This window comes from Protomyctophum bolini (assembly GCF_963924005.1).
Source record: "Protomyctophum bolini genome assembly, chromosome: 10".
Taxonomy (NCBI): Eukaryota; Metazoa; Chordata; class Actinopteri; order Myctophiformes; family Myctophidae; genus Protomyctophum; species Protomyctophum bolini.
Window position 1 is genome coordinate 34728229 of NC_137871.1, and position 24581 is coordinate 34752809.

The following is a 24581-nucleotide window of genomic DNA, read 5'->3' on the forward strand; positions in this document are numbered from 1 at the left end:
CCAAACCTTCTGTCCAGATATACGGAGTCAGGATGTGGTAAACGGACAAGAGTGCGCCAAATGTGTGCGTTTTTTACGTGATAAGGTTGCATGGCTGTAGAATTTGTGCGTTTTTTGCGTGAGGAAAGGATACATGGCTGTAGAATTGGCGTGCGTTTTTGAGCGAGGAGGATACGTAGCTGTAGAATTGGCGTGCGTTTTTCTTTTAGCCTGAGCAGTATACTATACGTAGCTGTAGAATTAGCATGCGTTTTGTGTTTGTTGGGATTGGGAAATGCTCCCGACGTCAGAGGAAGTAAATATTTGTTTTCAACCCTGCTACCAGGCAGGCAGCTCCCGTCTCACCATTACCTCCTGCCCTCTGTCCAAGTAAATGTCCCCCCCCCCTCCACCATTACCTCCTGCCCTCTGTCCAAGTAAATGTCCCCCCCCCCCCCCCCCCATGCTGGGACACACACCTGTCATGGGGGAGGCACTGTTTGTACGTGTGTTTCTGTTGTGTCCGTGTGTGTGGGAGTGAAAAGTCCTAAGCAAAATAAAATGTGATTTGTCTGCAGTCTGCATTGCCATGTCAGTGGCTATTCCACAATTTACAATTTCTACATTTTTAGTTGAAGCTCTTTAATCCAGAGCGATTTATAGTAAGCAGGAACGACACACAGTAATACATATAGTCATCAAGAATCATTATGCAAGCTAAGAGCCTAGCATCTGTCCTAACAGTAGAATATCTGTACAGTGAAGCTATGAGTACACTATGTCTATGTTTACATTTACCATAACATCCTGGACCTTTTTTTTTAGCTGTGGCATTTATTTATATATAACCTACTATAAAGACATCATAGCAGAAGGGTTATGTTCCCTATATCCTCCAGCTTTGTGTTTTTAGCAGGTGTAAATACACATACTCCTTAAGACGGATGAATTTAGGTCATGACTCTGAACCCCACATGAGCCCTGCTTGCACCAGCCAGCACCTCTCTGAGACCCTCCACCCCTCCCCCAGCTGTAACACTCTACCACCTCTCCTACCCCACCCCCTTTCTGCGCTCGCAGGAGCTCACAGGGCTCATAGTCTGTGTGTCTCTGGTTGATCGACCAGGGCTACGACCACAGCAGCCAGATATGAATATGAAGAGCGTATACTAGGGCTTGGGATGGATCAATAAATACATGCCTGGCAAGGGATAGCGAGAGCGAGGCTATGTCACTTCCTGAAAGGAGCCTCGGTGGAAGAGTTGATGGAGTGTGTTCTGATGCCCCGTTATAGATTCAGTTACACATTACACTTTATGTAACCATAGAAGAACACTCACATGCAGGTGTACAGATGCACACCTGCATGCGCACACACAAAAGCCTGGAGGACCACTTGGCCAGCGGGGGCCCCAAATACATAGACTTTAACCCATTTTGACCTAAGATCAGATTATAAAAATGTCCGTTTTAAAATGACAGTTTTCAGAAAAAGCTAGTTTTATATAGGTATAAAGTGTTATGAAGCAGTGTGTCAACTCGCATACCAATTATTATATTTAAGTGTCATGCCACCTCGTGGCCCATCCCTCATGGGATTATATGATGGTTACAATATTTATAATATACTTTTCTGGTATTGCTGATCATAACAAGATAGATACTGATGAAACTAAACTACACAAAAATGAAAACAAAAACATAGGGTACATATCTCCTACTGTCTGTAGGTCCCAGTCCTTCTCTAAATATTTTGCCAGTTTAAATCTGCCAGTTTATTATATCCTTGTTTAAAAAAAAATGTCATGTCCTAGTCCTTTTCAGTGACCATTTCACTATTTTTGTTTCATACACATCACACCAAAGCCATATTTTGTGGTGTGGTAAGATGCTGTCAGATCTGTCAGATTCACATCATGAGGAGTTGTGAGCTAATCAAACTGCCATTTTCACTATTTTTGAAAGTCTTAGAGGTTGTTTTGTTTCTGAATATCTTCAGGCATATAGAGACACGCCAGGTGGAAAGTACTTTACTTAAAAAATATATATATTCAAAGATTTGTGCCGCATTTTCGCGATAAAAAAGAAATAGCAGACCTACAAGCTACGTAGCACGCCACTCGGTGGCGCGCTACGTAGCTTGTCTTATAGCTTGTCTTATATTATAACATAACGCTTAGTTAAAACACCAAAAGGGGTTCCCGCCCCAAAATGGGTTAAGACCTGGAACGCATTTGAACCATTATATTAAACTTTTGAAAAATTGTGAAAACGTGTGCAAATCTTTCAATATTCTTTCACAGCAAACGTTTTTTGATGGCTGCTAGCCCCTCCTATATGCACAGCTTTGTGTGTGCGTGTGTGCGTGAGCGCGGAATGTGATGTATGATGATAAGAGCGTCCCTCACTTCACAAGTGTGATTTTTAACTTGTATCTTTGCTTCTGGGGGAACAATATCTTTTCAGATGGGGGTCAGTGGCCAATTACATAATTTTTGGGGTCATTGACATGAAATGGTTTGAGAACCACTCGCATAGAAACACGTTTCTTTCAGAATACTGTCAGGATTTAAAAGACGTTTGTAGAATCATGTCCTCAGGTCTTAATGGGTTGACCACTAAGGTGGCTTGTTCCCCTCTGCCCCAGGCATTCGCCCTCCCATCCTGAATGGGCCGATGCACCCGCGACCGCTGGTGGCCCTGCTGGACGGCCGTGACTGCACTGTGGAGATGCCCATCCTCAAAGACGTAGCCACGGTGGCCTTCTGCGATGCCCAGTCTACACAGGAGATTCACGAGAAGGTAAGGTAGCCACGGTGGCCTTCTGCCATGCCCAGTCCACACAGGAGATTCACGAGAAGGTAAGGTAGCCACGGTGGATTTCTGCCATGCCCAGTCCACACAGGAGATTATATCTGCTTTCAGTATTTACGTATTTATGATGTATTTTCTCTAACACATTCAAAAATGGCAAAAACGTTGAACCCCTGATCTAGATGATGCATGACTCCATATTTTGGGCATGGTGTCAGTCATCAACAATAAATGTGAAAACAAAAGCGGCATGGTATTAGTTTCGCTTACTGGCAGCGTACGCAATGAATTTGGCACCGATTCGTCCAGTAGTTTCATGTTTTATGCTCTGATGAAGGCTCTTAGCCCGAAATGCATAAGCGTTAGTATGGTGTGTATGCCAATACAAAGTGGAATTGTGAGTACAGTCCGTAGTCAGAGTGTAGTCCATTGATTTAACATTTTGGATGGGCTACCTTTTTGGGGGATGTATACTGGTTTTGGGGTCTAGCACCCATTGTTGATGCGCAACCTTTTTCTTATTTGGTCCAGTAGTTTATCCCCAGACACACACACACACACACACACACACACACACACACACACACACACACACACACACACGGGGAAAGAACATTCTGAATCTCCCCTCCTGCCTTCAGCCGTGTGGAAATAACTGGGGAAACCTTCCGTTAGTTTTTTACGACATGAGGCCTAGGAGGCCAGCTTGACTTTGTGATTGACTGGCCAAGGGTTTCTGATGAGCAGGGAAGCCACTCAGTAATTTGACCCTGTCTTGTTTTACTTCTTCTCTTTAGTGTACAAGAGTTTCTTACTTCCTAAAATAAGTTGAACCTCACTGTCCACAATGACTCGGTGTCTGTTAATCATTTTTTATAGCTTAACTAAATTTAGGCCCACCAGAAAACCTATATACACACACCCACACATGTAAGTAGCCTTGCAGAGCCATGAGGCCCATAGGGCAGGAGCCTATCTCCTGTTTCTGTAGCGTGAGGCAGCTTGATGTACAAGTACACCCCCTGGACATGACGCTAGTATGTCGCAGGGACTAACCCTCAATCCAACCCTTGATGCTGAGTGTCAAGCAGGGAGGCACTGGGTCCCATTTTTACAGTCTTTTCTTTGGTATGACCCGGCCGGGGATCGGACCCCAACCTCCCAGTCTCAGGGCGGACACTCTAACCACAGGTCCACTGAGCTGGTGGACACACAAAGGTAGTGAAGGAACCCCTTTTGGTGGTTACATACATTATGTTATAATTTAGCTATTGAAAAATAGCAGATCTACTTGTAGGTCTGCTATTTTCAAAAGTCGTTAAAATGTGCCTCAAATCATTATTTAGAAGACGTTTTTTATTTTATTTTATTTTTTTAAACACTTTTTTAAGGTGCATCCAGGCTGTATTGACCTTTATGCCTACTAACTACCATGAGTGGCCTTTATGTTATGTTGAACCACTGTAACTTTATGAAAGTTTAGCTAATTGCATTCAGATGTAATGATGATTGATGATGATGTAAATGATTCCTAATGTGTGTAGGTGCTGAACGAGGCAGTGGGGGCGCTGCTATACCACACCATCACCCTGTCCAGGGACGACCTGGACAAGTTCAAAGGCTTGCGAGTCATCGTCCGAATTGGCTCCGGCTTCGACAACGTAGACATCAAAGCAGCAGCAGAGCTGGGTGAGGCATCAGAAATATAGAAGGGCAAATGTTAAACATGTCCCCCGATAAAGGTCTGAGCGACCGAAGGGCATCTGCATTAAACTATTTAGGCCTGACCTCGAAAAATAATCTTCTAAATCCTCCAGTCTCCTGAAATAAATATTTTCACGGTTTTTCAAAAATAGCAGACCTAGATCTGCTATTTATCAATAGCTAAAGCATAACAATGCTTACACCAAAATGGGTTCCCGCCCAAAATGTGTTAAACTATTTTTGAAGACATTGTAGAGGGTAGGTGAGGTGTGCAAAGGAACCTTTTCTACTAAACATGCCCCCTAAATCAAAGGGTGGTGGGCAAAAAAATTACTTGTTTTCTAAGAAAAACAAAAACATTTAGGTTTTTAGAATCTGCCTCAGCCCTATAAGAGTCTTTGACAGGCTCATGGGTACCACAAGTTAATACTTGCATACTGTCATACTGTAAGGCATATGCGGAAGACGGGTGTTTGACGGAAATGTTGCATTTCAATGACCGTTGAGACGAGACGAGACGAGAGTTGACACGAAGAACCGTCCAAGTCCATAATTATCCATAATGGATAGAGCTTGACAGATAGATGGAGCTTTCCGGGGAGGTGTCGGAATACTTTTTTGACTCTAATCTGTTCTTCGTCTCAACTCTTCGATGTTCAGCAAGTGTACAACATGTATGACCTTTCTTATATAGTGTACTTGAAGTCCTGACGTCACTCTCTCATCCCCTGGGTTCTTTATTCTCTATGTACATTAATAACATTGGGTCATCTAGAACAGTCTCATAATAATAATAATAATTGTGATGAACCCATTTTGGGCGGGAACCCCTTTTGGTGTTAGCCTTAAGTTATGCTTTAGCTATTGAAAAATAGCATATCTACAAGCTCATAGCGCACCACCGAGTGGCGCTCTATGAGGTTGTAGGTCTGCTATTTTTGAAAAATCAAAGAACCACTGACATAGAAACATAGCTTTTTCAGAAAACTGTCATTTTCAAACAGACATTTTTAGAATCTGATCTCAGGTAAAAATGGGTTTAAAGAACGGGCGGGACATCTGGAAAAGGGCTGAGGCAAGCGTTGCCTAGCAACCGGGCCGAGGCTAATATTTTTTATTTTATCGAGACCTTTTTATAATGATATAAAACACCTTAGAACGACTTGCATCAGACGGGTTTTATTTGATAAGACGTGTTAACTGTCCCTCCCCTCCTGTCCGTCCAGGCATCGCCGTGTGCAACGTGCCAGCGTCCTCGGTGGAGGAGACGGCCGACACGTCGCTCTGTCTGATCCTCAACCTGTACCGACGGGTCACCTGGATGCACCAGGCTCTCCGGGAGGGAACCCGCGCCTCCAGCGTGGAGCAGATCAGAGAGGTGGCGGGCGGCGCTGCCCGCATCCGGGGGGAGACCCTGGGCATCATCGGTCTGGGTGAGTGAGTGAGTGGAGAGGAAGGCTGGGTCAAGATTACAGTATAGAGAGAATGCACATGCACCACTTTACCACTGGGACATGCCAGTGGTCACTCAGTCTTGGAAGCGCTCGTTGAAAATCACTCGACGTCACTCAACCTGCGTGGCCTCAGTTTCTAAATGTCACATAATGCGGGAGGCAACAGGACGTTGTGTTATTGAAATCGAGCACTTTCAAATTGACACTGAAAAATAATCACCGGTATGGAATTCCTTGACAGAATGTAGCTCATGACATGTCTTGTCTACAAAACTTTGCGATGTTTGTGAGTTTAACATTGTTTAATACAATCAGATTAGGACTTTTCAGTTTGGATGTATGGACTAGTCGAGGCCAGAAAGTAGTATTTTGCCAATCGGTAGGGCGTTGCCGCATAACTTCCGGGTACGATGATGTCACGCGCATAGCCTCTACTGGATTTAGTGATTACAACATTAGAGTGACAAACCAATCATAACACTTTGGCAGATTTTTTTTTTTTGCTGCTTTGCTTTGTGTGTGCCACGATGTGTTTCCATTCATACACTCTTGAGTTACAGACTCTGATAAGGGTTCATTTGGTTCAAAGTCATGCGATTTGTCACACACGTTACCGCAGTGAAATTTGTTCTCCGCATTTGACTCATCTCTTGGAGCAGTGAGCCGCAGCTAAGGAGCGGTGAGCTGCTGAATCATTTGATTAGTAGATTTGACCCCCCCAATCCAACCCTTTGATGCTGAGTGCCAAGCAGGGAGGCATTGGGTCCCCGGCTGGTATGACCTCCCAGTTTCAGGGTGGACACTCTAACCACAAGGCCACTGTCTGGTCTATCTATTTTATCATTTAGCTGGGGACCCCCTGGACCTCCCTGAAGGACCCCTGGTGGTCCCCGATCCCACTTTGAAAACCACTGTCCTACACACTGTGTCTGTCTGTGTTCCACGTTGTAACCACTAACCAGTGACATCGGTTCTGTAGCATTCATTTGTTGTTGTCAGTCACTTTAGCAGCCATTGGCATGGTCTGAGGCATCAATATTATTGACAAACTGCGCTCAACTACCTGCTATCTTTGTGAAACCAAAACTGTTGGTCAGATGATCTTTTAACCCATTTAGGCCTGTAGCGGAGTAGCGTGGCACTCCGGTGCCGAGCTTGTAGATCTGATATTTTTCAATAGCTAAAGTATAACATAATGCTTAAAACACCAAAAGGGGTTCCTGCCCAGAATGGATTAAGAAGATGAGCATTTCGGCATGCTCGGCTGTCGGCCTGTTCCTTCTCTCTTCCACTTGCGCAGGGAGCACAGAGGAATTGAGCTCTTTATTACATGTTTTGTGGGTTTTGTATTCAGTTGTTGGGTCTTTCTCGTTTTCAATATATAATAGTCCCATACGGCTGACTGCTTGCTCTGCTCGAGTCTCACTGCAGCTCGACTACTAGTGCTGCTCCGTGCTGCCTGCCGGCTAGCTACGTGCGACTAGCAAACACTGTTATGATCATGTGGCCTCTGCCGCATATTAGTCGCTGTAGTCCTGTAGGGACTTGGGGATCCCGGTCAGAAGATTGGATCGCGGCATCTCTACCCGTGATGTCGTGTGGCAGCCAAGTCTTTAGGACTTTTTTGGTGTGCCCCGTGACTGTGCTGATGATAATATAGACTTTCGAAGGTCAGCCGTGCTGATAGTATGCACTTGAAAGGATAGAGAGGGCTGATTGAAGTAACGTTAACTGTGAATGAGAGAAGCTTTCATTGACCTTTCTTGAGCACATATACTACCCAGTAAAAAGAGAGTCGATGCAAACTTGGCCCAGATTTCTTAACAAGAAACGGCGTATCTCCATCCATTGTGGATCACAGACTTCATGTGGCCACTGAGCCAGCCTGTGACGTCAGTCATCTGATGTATCAGTAATGTAGGCAACCTTTCAGCCCTATCAGAGCTCTATTGACTTGAATTATAAACATTTCAAACAGATTACTCCCATTGCGGGAGGTGTAGTTCCAGACTATGTGGAATAGTTATCTAGCTACGTGAGACTACTCTTATTTTAACACAATGAGCTCCGGGATTTCTTAATAGAGCGAGCAAGATGGATAGAGAATGCAGTAAACTGGGGTTTACTGTTGGGTTCTGTGTGCATTGTCGATGACCTACGTTTTCCGGGACAGTCTTAGCTCGCGCACACAAACGCATCATTTAATAACATCCTACACTCACACACGTTTATTTTATAAATATAAAGTGTTGCGTTCCTTCCCGTGTGTGTGTGGTGTCTCGTGGGGATCCGATGGTAATTCCGACAAAGCATTAGTCCGACATGCAGGAACAACGGTCGGACTTGTGCTCGAACATGCCTAGCTCCCGTGCGGTTACGATTAGGTTAGGGTTTGAGGTAAATTGTCGGTCAGACCAATTATAGTGTCGGAACTAAAGCCTTTACCCTCTCGTAGTCAGACAATCATTCCACAATCTGAGTACTATGTAGAGCCCGCTTTCCCAATGACCATTCATTAAAACGCCTTCCATGCCTGGCCTACGTGAGACTGAGGCTGGGCTGGCAGCAATAAGTGCAGTTCCGCCGTGCCAAAGTATCTACTTCATAACCGCAATTATTGTTTTATTGACATTTATATTCCACAATTTCATAACTCATTTAAGCTTGTAATCCTGGGTCCCAATCCCCCCCTCTGCCAACCTGGTGAAAGCCCCGAACTGAGCTCATGCTTCCTTCAATGCCGTGCCCCTTCTATTATTATTTTTTCTTTCAAACAACTTTTCTTTTTAGGTATCGCTGGGATACCTATCACAGGGATTTATTACCACAATAACAACATATCCATACCGCCCTAGCCACACGATAACAATCGCACACTAGTTTGTGTGCGATTGTGTACGCACAGCACAGCTGCCTGAGTGTGTGTGACAGTGTGTTTTCAAGGACCTTTGGTGTGGTTTTGGCGTAACGTTTAACACGTGCCCGTCATGTCTCTCCTGTGTCCAGGTCGTGTGGTTTTGGCGTAACGTTTAACACGTGCCCGTCATGTCTCTCCTGTGTCCAGGTCGTGTGGTTTTGGCCTAACGTTTAACACGTGCCCGTCATGTCTCTCCTGTGTCCAGGTCGTGTGGTTTTGGCCTAACGTTTAACACGTGCCCGTCATGTCTCTCCTGTGTCCAGGTTGTGTGGTTTTGGCCTAACGTTTAACACGTGCCCGTCATGTCTCTCCTGTGTCCAGGTCGCGTGGGCCAAGCCGTGGCTCTGAGAGCCAAGGCGTTTGGTTTCGGTGTGATCTTCTATGACCCCTACCTGCCCGACGGCGTGGAACGCTCGCTGGGCCTGCAGCGCATGGCTACCCTGCAGGACCTGCTCATCCACTCAGACTGTGTGTCTCTGCACTGCAGCCTCAACGAACACAACCACCACCTCATCAACGACTTCACCATCAAACAGGTACGAACACAACCACCACCTTATCAACCACTTCACCATCAAACGGGAACGGGAGCATGTGTTGTATGGAGAATATAGGTTGCTACCTTCAGGAAGGAGGTATGGTGTACCAGCATACAATTAGGTCAGACTAAAGAGGTCCTTTGTCCACCAGTCAACTGTGAGGCTTAATCAGGAGTTGTAGTAGCCATGGGATAATCTAGGCGGTGGATATTGTTCTTGTCTTCATGTCTTTATGTATGTAAATTGTCTTGTTCTTTGTGTTTGTCAAATGTGTGTGTATATATTCTTCATACTTGGCTGCTAGGTCGCAAGACAAATGTCTGTGTGAACTGACAATAAAGTACTATATCATATCATATCGTACGCATGCATCCATGCATTCCACTGGACTCTCGAGCATCACAATACTGTATTGATTATCTAGCCCTTTGTGTTGACACACATTCACGTGCGTCAACTAAGGCTGCAACAACGAATCGATTAAATCGATAAAAATCGATAATCAAATTCGTTGCCAACGAATTATCTTAGCGATTATTATCGCGGGTGTTTTCCAACATTAAAATGTAACATAAAGCTGCTTTCTTTTTACCGTTCAGTAACGGCACTAGGCTGAACGAACAATATGCAACGGGTCCGTATAAACACAACACAAGATTGTCTTGAACGTGACCGCGCTCCGCATCTACCCCTCTCTCTCCCAACTTCAGTCTCCCCCCTCCCACACACACACACACACACACACACACACAGAGGGAGAGCGTCAGCCAAGTGGCTCTGTGGCTGTGACGCGCTCAAAACAGCTGATCTGCAAACTCATCAACCGGTTGCAAAATGCCCCAAACAGGTCCCAAAACATGTAATTTGTGAGCACGGCCACTGTCCATATTTGTTTGTCTTGTGACAAAGAATGCTCCCCGATGTCTGAATCTGTGAGCTTGCAGGCTGGCTACGACGAGCACTATAGCAGCTTGCTAACGATCGTTAGCTTCTCAAATGTGTTCCACCTGTGTAATCACAGCAGCGCATTGAAGTGGGCACAGGGCAAAAGCAGAATATCTGTGAACGTTTTTGCTTAACAATGATTTATTCAGTGCTGCACTTTGGCAATATGTGATACTAGAGCCTAGACCCTAGAGAACATGCCAATATGGCTGCTAAATAAGAACGGATTCCCCTATCAGCTAGCATGCTACTTGAAACTTGTGTGCACACTGTGTGTGTGTGTGTGTGTGTGTGTGTGTGTGCGTGTGCGTGTGCGTGCGTGTCCACACAGACTGTGTAGGACAGTGGTTCTCATAGTGGGAGTTCTGCAGCTACATTATAGATAGTTAGGAAGTAAACCAAGTGGACCCTAAAGGGTCTGTAACAGAGAGTACAAAAATTGTCAAAATTGATTTTACAATAGAAATTAAAATATAAAAATTGGGGTCCCAGAGATAGAAATGGAAAGAAAGACAGTCAGCTATACACGGTCAACATTACAGTATCATTACAAGTAGGAATGGCAATGAAATCAAATTGGATAAAAAAAGGGGGTAACATATTAATTTTGAAGGAGTATTCATTTTTATTATCTTTATTGTTAGTTACAACATGCCTAAAATAACTTGAAGCTAATTTTTTTAAGTAATTGCAAAAAGGTGCCATAATCCGATTAATCGATTCATCGTTTAAATAATCGGCCGATGAACCGATTATGAAATTAATCGTTAGTTGCAGCCCTAGCGTCAACACATATCTACAATATCGAAAAGTTATTTGGCTACTGGCTAGTAGGTTCATCTTTTATCATATGAGCTGAACATATTAGTCTCAGGATTCCCACAGTCATGGAAAAGGTTTGGAATTTATCAAGACAATTATCTGGACAATTTGTTAATAAAAAAAGTTTTCCAAAACATGTATAACATTACATGAAATATGTTGCGTTATTCACAAATGGCTTGTGTGATTGCAGTGTAATGTGTACCAGTACGTGACAAAAATAACAGATCTACAAGCTCATATTATTGCATTGAATGAAGATTGTTATATAGGCCTGGAAATTGGGTTCAATATTCTGGAAAAGGTTTTGGGCTTTCTACCCAGGTGGAATTCATTAGGTTATATTGTCAGCTCTGTATAAATCTCTTTCTCTCTACGTCGTCCTCAGACGAGCCCTCCATCGTCGTCTCCAGTCATCTCGGTTCTCCATACATCTGGCCAGCTCCTTTGTGCTTTCTCTTTAATGCATTTCAATGGATCATAATACAAATTGTATCGTGATCTATAAGGGGATATGAGTCAATTTATGACCCATGTATACTGTATAGTGTTACATGTTATATTGTGAGGCCCAATCAAACTAATTAAGGCGACACAGTGAACACAGACCCATATAACAACCTCAACATTGCTATATGGGCCACGCTGGAGCAATCGGTAGCGCTGTCGACCTCACAGCTAGAAGGTCCTGGGTTCGATTCCCGCTGTGGGCACTGGCGGCGTGTTCTCTCCTCCACGCCATCAGTACCCATACCATCGGCGGGTTTGGCGAAAGGGCCTTTCTGTGTGTAGTTGTTCTCCCCCGTGTCCCCTAGGCCTAGGTACGCTCACCAAAGACCATGCCGTAATCCTGTTCTCTATACTGCCTCCCCCTGGTCAGTCTGTTGCTCTCCCCAGATTGGCAGAGGGAGTGTAGTATCCAGGATTACACTACTAGACAATTGACACTGTGTGAAAAGATGGGTTACATAAAATGTTATACTTTAGCTATTGAAAAATAGCAGCTCTACAAGCTCGCAGCGCGCCACCGAGTGCCGCTCTACGAACTTGTAGGTCTGCTATTTTTGAAAAATCGTAAAAATGCGGCACAAATCTTTGAATACATTCAAAGATTTGTATCCCTGCTCTTTCAGAGCGAACGTTTTTTATATTTCGACGTCAGGTCTAAATGACTTAATGTCTATTCATCTAAATCACTGTGCGCTGTCCAGTCTCAGTAAACATGTTGCTGCTTTCTGTCCAGTCTCAGTAAACATGCTCTCTGTGCTCTCTAGATGCGCCAGGGAGCCTTCCTGGTGAACAGTCTCAGTAAATATGTTGCTGCTTTCTGTCCAGTCTCAGTAAATATGTTGCCTTCTGTCCAGTCTCAGTAAATATGTTGCTGCTTTCTGTCCAGTCTCAGTAAATATGTTGCTTCACTCTGTGGTCTCTAGATGCGCCAGGGAGCTTTTCTGTCCAGTCTCAGTAAATATGTTGCTTCTCTCTGTGGTCTCTAGATGCGCCAGGGAGCCTTTCTGTCCAGTCTCAGTAAATATGTTGCTGCTTTCTGTCCAGTCTCAGTAAATATGTTGCTTCTCTCTGTGGTCCTTAGATGCGCCAGGGAGCCTTCCTGGTGAACACGTCGAGAGGGGGTCTGGTGGACGAGAAAGCACTGGCTCAGGCCCTGAAGGAGGGCCGGATACGAGGGGCCGCCCTCGACGTACACGAGACGGAGCCCTTCAGGTACGCTGCCTCTTGCATGAAAAATGGTCTACTGACGGCCCGAGGGCCACATGCGGCCCCTACCTTCACTTACCTTCAGAGCCACAGACACGCATGAAACATGGTAGACGGCCCGAGGGCCACATGCGGCCCCTACCTTCACTTTCCTTCAGAGCCACAGACATGCATGAAACATGGTCTACTGACGGCCCGAGGGCCACATGGGGCCCCTACCTTCACTTACCTTCAGAGCCACAGACATGCATGAAACATGGTCTACTGACGGCCCGAGGGCCACATGGGGCCCCTACCTTCACTTACCTTCAGAGCCACAGACATGCATGAAACATGGTCTACTGACGGCCCGAGGGTCACATGGGGCCCCTACCTTCACTTACCTTCAGAGCCACAGACATGCATGAAACATGGTCTACTGACGGCCCGAGGGCCACATGCGGCCCCTAACTTCACTTAATGTGGCCCTCGGGTTAATATCGGAGTACTGATATATTATTGATTTCAGCTTTTACAATTCCAAACATTCAAACATGACCCACTTTATTACTTCAGTCTATATATGTAGTTTAATGACTAGTATTAAAATGTTATTGTCTTTTTTATGTCCAATGTATTTGGTTCATAAAGTTAAACAAGTTAAAACTACCGGTATGCATTTGAAATGATACAAAAGGTCACTTCTAAGGATTCCAATTAAAAAATAGCAAAAATAGCTTTGCCTACATCAGTATATGCAATGTGGCTCTCTGGAGTGAGTGTGGAAATAGTGGCCCTCTCCATCGTCAAAGTTGCCCACCCCTGGTCTAATTATTAGACCATGTTTCATGTTGCCCACCCCTGGTCTAATTAGTAGACCTTGTTTCATGTTGCCCACCCCTGGTGTAATTAGTAGACCTTGTTTCATGTTGCCCACCCCTGGTGTAATTAGTAGACCATGTTTCATGTTGCCCACCCCTGGTCTAATTAGTAGACTATGTTTCATGCAAAGAATTGTGGCAAAGATTTTGAAAAGACAAAAGTGGAATGAAAAATGTATATTAAGGTAGTTCTTCTGACCTTAGCCGTTAATAGAAGATTTGGGAACGCATTGATCACATTAGAAATATCATCAGTTGTGCTGATTAGACTGAGTTTCGTCAGAGCAGCAGCATTATTGGCTTAGAAATAGAACAAAAAGAAGAAAATCAAGGAATAAATTAAATATCCCTCCTGTGTTAACTGCATTGCTGAATAGGATGGGGCTGGTCTACGCAGCAGGTGATACTTGGAGAGACAAATATATTTTCTGAGGTGGTACTTGGTATAAAAAGGTTGAGAACCATACATATTCTTTGGTTTAAAGTACCTTTCTCCTTTCCATGGTGTCCAGCTTTTCAACAGGCCCGCTGAAGGATGCGCCCAACCTGATCTGTACCCCCCACACATCCTGGTACAGCGAGCAGGCTTCTGTAGAGGCACGGGAGGAGGCGGCCAGGGAGGTACGCCGTGCTATCACTGGTAAGACTCTTCCACCAATAGGCAGGAGGCCATGGGACAGTGCCTGCATTTGTACTGTTCTGTCAATTAAATAAATGTTTTACAAAATGTTTGGCTGTTTGATATATTTATATTAATAAAGATCACACCTTTGTGAACTGAGTGGTGCAACTCCATTTGGGGAACTTCCAGACCTCACAGGAACGCACACAGGGTGCCGGCCCAGTTAGTGACACTTGGTGGTGAAAACCAACCAAAAGCTATTTTCGTGCTCGGACCCAGCCAGCCAGGAACACAGCCAGAGACACACATAACTCTGCATAGGAGTGGTTGCACCACTCAAAAATATGTCTAACATCTAACTGGTGAAATGTGTAACACAAGCTGTGGGAGTGTGGCCCAGCTAACGACACTGTCGCTGCACCGTGATATGTTATTAGCTTGTAGATCTGTTCTTTTCGTACCATGACACCTTTGCCTCATCATTGCACCATATGTTATGATTTCTATAGGCCTGGAAACAGGGTAAAATACTTTTGGAAAGGTTTAGAAATATCCTTCCGTGAAAATATGTGGGAAGCCTGTGAGCGTTGCTTGGTAGTCTCATGTGGCCAGACTGTTGCCTTTCATACAGTCTGTAGAACGGAAGCTCTTTCCATGAGTAAGCGATAGAGCTTACAGTAACATGACAGTAACATGTTGTCTCCCTCTGTGTCTGCAGGCCGTATCCCTGACAGTCTAAAGAACTGTGTGAATAAGGAGTACCTGATGGCAGCGTCCCAGTGGCCCAGCATGGAAGCTGCCACCGTTCACCCGGAGCTCAACGGAGCCGCTTACAGGTGAGAGGAGAAACAGAGGACTTTAGTGATGTCTTTGTGAGAGTAATGCATGCAAGCTGCAAAACGCTATAGGGGGCGCAACAATGGGCTCTGTGCACACACGCCATTTTGGAAAGAACTGGAAAGAACTCTATACTTCCTTCACAGGTGTTCAGCGCTGATACTAACGAAGGCTCTGTTCCATTCTGGTCAAACGGAGTCAGGGTGCTGATAATTTGTGTGTGTTGGCTCACTGGAAACACTCTGCTACACCAGTGGGTCTCAAAGTGTCCTTGAGTGGGTTCCAAATGGCCCTGTACGGGTGTGTAACTGACAGTTACAGGTCCATTTGGTTCCATTTGTACACTCAGAGTTACGAAGTTTGAGAACCACTGCATACTAAATGGAGTCTTCAATGTTAATAATAGTATTTGTAGTAGATAACTGTAGCAGCACAATTTGACATGTGCACCCTATGGCCATAATAATAATGAAGTCTGTGTGTTTGACTATGGGTTTGACTGGATTGCGGAATTACTTCAATGACCATAATGCGTTGGTGTACTGCCCCTCCTTGTGGAGAGGGGGGGAGGCTGCATGGAGGTGTCACTTCATTTTCATGAAAAATTTTGGTCATGAACATGGTGTCATAACTAATGTCTAAAAACAGTACACGCACCTAAAGGACCTAAACAACAAAATAAGATCTGGTTGCTTTAGGCCTGTGCTATACCTATATAGATCTTTTGCAAAACGGATATTTTAAATAAATCCCTGCCCATATGACAAAGATATGTGTCCACACACAAACGCAGAAACGCATTGAACACAGGAGAAAATCACTGCAGTAGCAGGTTTCAATTGTAGGCTATTTTGCTTCACACTTGCCAAATACATAGGCCTATCATCTTTTTGAATGAAGGAAATTAATTAAGTACCGCATTTTAAAAGCCACCTAAATTGTGAGTGGAAGTTGAACATGCTTCTTGCATTGTCTGTCAGCATGTCATGCTATGTGCGTGAATCTCCAAACCCCGACACTCGGATCTTCTCTCTCCATATAATTTATTGGGTGTATGAATCAGAATAATATTTTTAGACACTTTATCATTGCTCTGGCAAGTCCTGCACAGATAATAACAGCAGAGTCAGACCTATAGAAGTGTCTCGTCCGCAACTGTCATACATAATGTAGGGCTTGTAGGCTATGAAGGACATTCGGGGACAGCGTTCACGTGCGCACAGGGACAGTGACAAAGGAATGCATGCAGTCAAGGGTGCGCCCATTATTTCCTAAACGGGTGCCATGCGCACGGTGCGCGACTGGACATGACCCACTGTGTACTTTATTCTCACCAACCACGCTATTTAATGCGATTGCATTCACACCCCCCTCTCTCTCTCTCTCTCTCGTCCTCAGACTGTAGTATAGGCTGATATTATTTATATTGGATTGCTCGCTGGTGTCGTGGTGCAGTTGATGCAACAATGATAAGTTACTTATTAACGCAGTGATATAAAAAACATGAACAATCGGATAGATATCTGTGTAGTTTCCATGCAGGCGCAAGCTGCATTTCTCACCTATATTATAGTAAAAATGACGTCATCGTTTCTCAAAAGCTCTGTTTCGCGTGACTACACGTATTCACTGATCCGGATATTTTGGATATTGAATATTTCATTTATCCGTTTCCAAAAACCTCCGTTTTGAGTGGCTGAAAACGCCGTTTGCGTGTGGCTGAAAGGCCCAAACGCACACACAAAAATTGCGTTTGGAAAAAGACCCATATAGGTGTAGCTGTAGCCTAAATCTGGTCCTTTTAATTAGTATCATCGTTAACACCTGCCGGCCTGGAAGTAGGAAGAGTTATTCTGTGTGCATATAGCCCATTGATCGAGCTAAACTATTTAATCAATTATAATAATCAATTTGGGGGGTTTTATTTTTGTTTTTAAATGGTCAAATATAGCCTGATCAACAAGCTCACAACATCATGTGATATGCTACACTTTGTGAGCTTGTTGATCAATGGATCTGATGGATCTAATCGGACTAATTTAGTCCGTTTTAATTTTCTTCCCTGAATGTTTCTGCAGTCTGCACCGATTCGTTGATACAAGTTATTTATAGAAAAAAAATGTAATGTGTTTTTTTTGCGGCTTTTGCCTTTATTTTATATTTTTTATAGAGGGACAGACGGTAGGCTGACAGGAAATGGGGGAGAGAGATGGGGGAGTGACATGCAGTAAAGGCCGTCGGGATCGGGAGTCGAACCCGCGGCACACTGCCAGACTTGGACTACCGTCCAAGGTGCCTGGAGCGCTGAGCCACGGCCCAGGCCGTTATTTATAGAATAATCACTGAGAAAAGAATCGCTAGTTTGCAGCCCTACTGTGTTTATGATGAAAGTAATGCAAGCAGCTAACATATGTGACCAGATTTGACTGAGAGACTGCCATCGCACAAATTACAGCTTTTCACCAGAGGAGAAAAACTTTTTCAAAATTAGTTAATAGCACAGTCAGACTCGTCACATACTAGAGCATGTCTGAAATAAGTGTCAGAGCTGAAATCGACATGTAAATATGAAATAAATGCCCAAACATGTAGCTAGGTGTAATGTTAGAGACCACAGAAGTGAACCTTTCAAGCCTGTTTTCTAGCCCGTTCTCTGCAAGACATTACTCTATAAGCCATATCTCCAAAACTGGTGGGTCAAACTGAACAACCAATATGTCAATTTGAAGCTATGATTCAAAAATTCAAAAACATCCAATGGCAGTCCCTCAGTCAAATTTTGTCACATATATTATTGCAGTAGGTGAAAGTGGGAACAGTTACCGTGGTTTCTAGCTGCCATACTGTAGTGTCATCTCTTTGTGGTGGTTTTCCAGCTGCCATACTGTAGTGTCATCTCTTTGTGGTGGTTTTCCAGCTGCCATACTGTAGTGTCATCTCTTTCTCCAGATTTCCTGCAGGTCTGATCAGCGTGGCAGCAGCAGGGGGTCTCCCAGGGGCCGGGGTGGAGGCCTTGGTGGCGGGCTCCCTGGCACACGGCATCGCCCCGGTCTCCCACCCCCCCCACGCCCCCTCCCCGGGGCAGCCTACTAAAGCTGAGGCCGACAGAGACATCCCCTCCGACCAATAGCCCCCCCACCCAGCCAACACATTCCGTTACTACGCCCTGGAACCCCTCCTCCTCCTCAACCTCCCCTCCCCCCCCTGCCCCGCCCCTCAACCATCCTCCAGCACGTTGACATTGGCGGCACCAGTTTGATCCGGTCTGGTTTGGTTCCACACAGCCCGGTTCCTTTTTCTTCAGACCACATAAACCAGCCCACTCTGCTAGAGTGACCCGTCCAGAGCTTACCCCCCCCCCACACACACACACCCCCCACCACTCACACACCACTGTCAGACAGAAACTCTAGGACACTCATCTCCCTCCTCTCCCCCCCAACCCTTCCCCCCCCCCCCCCCCCCCCCCCACCCCAACGTCAGCAATAACTCTTCTCAAGGATTCAATAATTCAATTGGTTTATTTTCATTAGTATGTTTTTTTTTTTCTCCTTCGGTTTTTTTTGTCGTTTCAATGGAAAAAGAAAAATCTGTTATGGTTGTAGTTTTTCTGAAGCGAGCCTCTTCCTGCTGTTTGGTTCTGGTTCCGACTCGTCTCCAGATACAGTGGCAGTGAGGTCGACCCCCCCCCCCTGTACATTAATGTTCTAATGTTACTGCTCTCTCTCCTCCTTGGCTTCCTGTTTTAGTTTTTTTTCCTTGCCTCTGCCTGTTCTCGCACAGTTGGCAAAATATGTACTTAAAGCAGTGTATCCGGTCTCCCCGACGGTAGGGCTGGCCGATATATATATCGTTATAAATCGAGATGATGATATGAGACTACATGTCGTCCGGGAGTTTTGGATTTTTGTGATCTGGAATAAGTGTCGTCGTTACCTCGTTTTAATCACTCGGGCCTTATTTTATTCATTCAAATGGCTGATCTACAAGCTCACAATACGTCACATCGCAGTGCATTGTCAGATATTTAAATTGGTAGATCCATATATATTTTTTTGCTTTACATTTTTTGAGAAATGAACACGATACGATACATCGAGGTATATTTGGTCAAGCATATTGTGATATTTGATTTCGTCTTAGTGTATCGCCCAGCCCTAACCCCGCCGCCCGCCCCCATCTTTCATCCATCTCTTCCTCACTCCTCTGCCGTGGCCTGCTGGTCGCTCTGCCCAGTCCAGGGGATCCATGATGTCAGTGGCGGTGCTTCTCCGGCCCATTGGAGCACGTTAGGCGACCTCCTCTTCAGCTCGCCTTCTTCTCATCACAGTCAACTCTGTAGACCCTGTGAGAGCCCAGCCTCCCCACCGCAAGTTCACAACAGCCCAGAACTGTTCTGCATCGCCTTTTTGACGATGTAACGTTTGCGAATCTCCTCCACTTAAAGGAAAGAAATTAATGTAAACGTGTCACGCACGCCACGTTCAGCCCAGCCGGGGTTTCATCGTGCCACTTTATAAAAGCATTAACATTTTGTCCACAAAAAAAGAATCTCGTTAGAACAGCCACATCATATCAAACGTTTTGGATCTAAGATGGCTGAAGTGCTGTCTGTCGGTGTGTGAGAGGTGTGTTTCGACACCGCCTCCCCTCCCCTCCCTCCCCATCTGCAGCTCTCCTCTCCCGCTGCACAGACAAACCGCTGCACAGTTTGCCCCTGGCCACCGGAGGGCACCATCTAAACGCTGAGCAGCAGGACAGAGACAGACGGCTGGCTGCACGGTGCATGGCTGCGGTTGGACGATGAGTAATGCGTGTCTCGTTTCAATGAAGCAGAGGTCAAGCTATAGGAGACGCGCTGATGAAGAACACACATTTGAGCCTCCACGCTGACGACATCATATCACACACTGCCGACTTCCAAAAACAACAGGGGCCAGGTGGCTGGGGATAGATCACTGTCTATCTTTTTTAGATCTCCGCTTGTTTTTTTTCTCACTCAATCCAAACCTCTCTCCGCCCCAGCCCTTCCCACCACCAGCATCATACCCCCACCCCTACACCACATCTGCTCCGATGAAACCAGTATGCATCCGCTCGTACAGCAAGGGGATAAATGCAGCTCTGATTCTCTCTGACCACTTGAACCACTAGTGTCCCTGACTGTCCCTATTCTGGCAAAACATATTGGATCTTTAATTGAGCGTTGCTGTGTTTTAGAATGCATTCTGTCCGATTATTTTCCATAAAGTGTCCCCATGACTTGATGAACGGTGGTCTCTGAGGTGTCTGATAAATGACCCTCCCCATGATGCCCCTTTACAGTTTACACTGAAGCTTCAAGTTGATGCCTTCATTTTCAAAGTCATTTCTCTCCCTAGTATTTGTCAAGTCGACGAGCAGGCAAATGGTTTGATAAACACGCTTGGATGAATTGACTCCAAATCTGGTCTGTGGCAGAATATTCTGTGCATTGATTAGAACAAGCCGCAGCGCTACTTTCTTTCTCCCTTTTTTATATACATTTGAATACCCTCGCACTTTAAAAGAGGATGTTCAAAATGAAGTGAGATATCCCCCCCCCCCCCCCCCCCCCCCCCGGACAATTTAGTATATTATAGGGTTCATGTGGTTAAGAGCTTGGGGATAAGGGTTCTTGCATGCTGGCTTTGTTAATAACGGTGTGTTGGGTTGGTGTTTGTTCCTCCCCTGCTGTGATAACAAGCTGTTGTCTTTCCAAAGGAGAGTCCCTTAGGAGTATAACTGTTAACGCCGTGGCCCTGGTGTGTGAAGGGAAGACCTTTATAGTACCTCAGTAACAGATATTGAATGTAAACGTGCATACCCGTTTTTGTTTTGTTTTTTTTGTACAGATTTTCTAGAGACTTCTTTGCTATTCCTGACCAGAAGGGTTGTGAAATCGTAGCATCGATTTATTGAGATTAAAAAAGGAAAAAAGAAAAAAAACTCCCCCGACGTGATTTTGATTTGAGACAATTTTGCCAGACTTGCAGTAGTAGTAGTAGTAGTAGTAGTAGGGCCACTGATGGATCCTCAGCTTCAGAACACAGAACATGCGTCTTATCTCTTTGATCCTCAGCTTCAGAACACAGAACATGCGTCTTATCTCTTTGATCCTCAGCTTCAGAACACCAGAACATGCTTCTTATCTCTTTGCCTTGAATACTTTTGACATGTTTTTCGGACCCTCGTTTCTTTCATTGTGGGAATAAATTAAAAAAGAAAAAAAAAGCACAGTGCTTCCCCCATGACAGAAAACATGTGACCCTGACACACTGATCAGTCTCGTATCGACCTCCTACATCTTACCGGCCAATGGAAAACGGGAGTTCAATAAAAGGGGCGTGCTCTGATAGTAATCTTTTCTAGAACGATTTAGATGTAGATGCGTTTTCTTTCTTTTTGTTTTTGTTTTTTACCCCCTGATGTCATGCTGCTCTATCTTTTAGTGCATGTAAGTTTTTAGGGGAAAATGCTATCGGCTTAAAGAATCTGTCATCTTGTTGTCCCCCCCCCCCCCCACCAACTCCTCCCCAGCCCCAGTGCTTAAACTCCCCCCGAGTTGCCATTTTGTGGTGGTCAGTTTCCAGTGATGTACAGTCCCCCAAACCCTGCCCCCCCACCCAGAGTCTATGAGTGACACAGGGCGTGTCTGTGTCCAGAGATGTTAGGCTCTCCTTGTCATGTGATGAGTATATATTTTTAAAAATAACCCCCATAGTTTGGATTATGAGCAAAATAGTGATCTTAAATTTGCTGTTGATAACTATGATGAAATGTTTTCTCTTTTTTTCGTTTGTTTTTTTCCCTTTCAGTTCAGCAGTGCACTGTGTAATGAAAAAAAAAGAGAAAAAAAACTTCTGTTTTATTGTAGAATTTCATTTTTTATGGATTTTTGCTATCTGTGTTCTACATGTTGTACTGAAACATTTCAGAGAAAATCGGAGGTCCCTCGTCCTTTTTACGATGTTTTCTTTACTTTTGTTTTCGCGTCTTATATATATATATATATATATATATATATATAATAGTATAGCTGCCCCATCCGATTTGCTATCCCTCTGGGCCTTATCTCTCCTAGCTATTATAGAAAGTCGCCATGGAAACACTCACTGCCTTAACTACAGTTGACCACAAGTAGGCGGAGACACAGCGTTCAGACGAAAGCGCTCAGGGTTTGAGGCCCTAAACTCCGCCGCAAAGCAGACCCCACCACCACCGACCCTCCCTCCATCCCCCCGCCCCCCCTGCAAGACCGAAATCAAAAGCCTTTCATGGGTCTCTTCTGTTCTGAGTGGAGTCATGCTTTAGGCTGATGCGCCGACGGTCCAGTTTTTTGCGAACACGAAGCCAGTGTAATTTCCTAGTGCGCGCAGAAGAGGGGTTGCCTTTTTGAGTTCAGCCAAAGCGGTTCCGCGTCCGTCCGTCTGCCTGACCCACTAGTGTGTATATGCACGTATACAGCAGATGTGACGAAATGGGGAAACCTGGGGTTGTACAGTCACACAAAAAAAAAACTGCAGCTGATATTTCACCCCGCCTCATGCATCTTTTCATGGACCCCGCCGGGCCAGAGCCTCGAGGGAGGGGGTGGGGGGATGCACAGCGGGCAGTGGTGGGCGTCTTGTCAAAGAACGGGAAAAAAAAAAAAACATTAATGGACAGAATTGGTCACTTCTCTCTCTCTCTCAGGGTTCAAATGCACACATATCCTCCTGCAGTCCGTGCTCTGTCTCTAGACCTGTACCCCCCTCCCACCCCCCGCGCCCAGCCCGTTCAGTGTCCCATCCTCAGAATGTAGAACAGAACCCCCCCCCCCCCCAACACCTTCCAGAACCCGATCTCTCCCTTCGTTCGACACAGTGAGTTCTGTTATTTTGTTTTAAGTTTTCTTTCTTCGGCACTGACGTCTAACCATCTAACAAAGAATGAATGAGTGAATGAATGTTTGAAGGGTGACTGTGTGTTTGTGTGTGTAACGTTGAAATTGGGAAATGTATTTTTACAACATGTGAACATGGTTTTTTTCTTTTTCTTCTCCACTCACTCTCGTGAATTAATTGACTTTTTTTTTTGTTTTTCTTTCACCAGACTGCAAAAACCACAAAAAAGAGAAAAAAATCTCCTGTAACTAGGCTCTTAAGCTTTATTTTTGTTTTTGTTTACTTTTTTTATTAGAAACAATCATGTTTGTGATGGTAACTTCCGATGGTAAACTCCACACCGTATTTTAATAAAATCTTAAAAAGTATCTTTGTTCCCTTTTTTTATTTTAAAGCTGCAGTATGTCCTACTTTAGCACCAGGTGCCCTGCGACGAGCCCCCCATGCAGAACGCCTGGACAACGTTGAAGCTGCTGGCCCTACTGGTCAAAGCTGGTACTGCAGACGGGGGGGAAATTCATGTCTGAGCAAGAGAGGTCTTTGAGGTGACCTAGAGGTAGACCACAAGAGCAGCGCGAGAGGTACTCTCATGGGAGCCAGCCAATTATATCGAGCCAACGGAGGTACTTCCAAGGTTAATTAAATATGCTTAGGAAGCGAAGACCGTACGGTGGACTCCATGTTGCTTCCTGGAAGGATCGAAACATGCGCAATTGAGACCAAGGAAGCTGAACGCTGGAAGTGTTGGCTGCATATAGCCCATTGCGCATGTTTCTTTTTTTCCAGGGAGCAACATGGAGTCCACCGTACGGTCTTCACTTCCTATTTCCTAACCTTATTTAATTAACCTTGGGGTACTTCCCGGAAGGGTCCTTCAAAACTGAGCAACTTCCATTGAAATGAAACGCTGGGGGCGGGGCTGTCGCTCCTGGGCCACGCTCTAGTTTATATATACAGTAACTATGCCCTGCGCTAGCGCCAACATTTCTACTGTTCAGCTATAACGGACACGGGACAGCCTTTTCTTTTTTTGGGTGCGACGATAAATTGCATAATTTGATATTCATGCAATGCCACTTCTAACTGATCTGAAGTTCTCAATGGAAGAGCATGTAGTCCAGCTACAACCACTGCAGTATGGCATATTAAACATATACCATAGATAGATTGATACAAACGCTCTATGGGTTGCAGGTTTAAGAGAGGCGGTACGCAGGTGGGTCTCTGGACCTTGGAGCCCCATGGAACCATTCAACTATGAGGCTTTGGTTTTGTCTTCCTTGATGTCTCTTTGTTTTCATAAACCGTTTCTATCGAAGTGGCATCACGTTAATGCCAGGGCTCCTTTTGCTTAACCCATTCTGAACGGGAACCCGTTTTGGTGTTAGCATCATGTTGTGCTTTAGCTATTGAAAAATAGCAGATCTACAAGCTCATAGCGCGCCACCGAGTGGCGCGCTACGAGCTT

At 45.0% G+C, this 24581-nt stretch overlaps 1 protein-coding gene across 8 annotated transcripts in view; it reads left to right on the forward strand.

Annotated features, from left to right (window-relative positions):
* Positions 1–23481, forward strand: part of ctbp1l (C-terminal binding protein 1-like) — a 29510-nt gene extending 6029 nt beyond the window's left edge. For 4 of the 8 annotated variants that reach the window (XM_080773598.1, XM_080773600.1, XM_080773599.1 and 1 more), the window contains 8 exons: positions 2603–2781; positions 4338–4482; positions 5724–5930; positions 9190–9404; positions 12766–12896; positions 14263–14390; positions 15091–15208; positions 18159–23481. In XM_080773598.1, the coding sequence (XP_080629724.1) occupies positions 2603–2781; positions 4338–4482; positions 5724–5930; positions 9190–9404; positions 12766–12896; positions 14263–14390; positions 15091–15208; positions 18159–18339 (1304 nt within the window). In that variant the 3' untranslated portion in view covers positions 18340–23481. The other 4 variants (XM_080773602.1, XM_080773604.1, XR_013964707.1 and 1 more) reach the window with 3 other exon arrangements.
* Positions 23482–24581: the final 1100 nt, after the last annotated feature.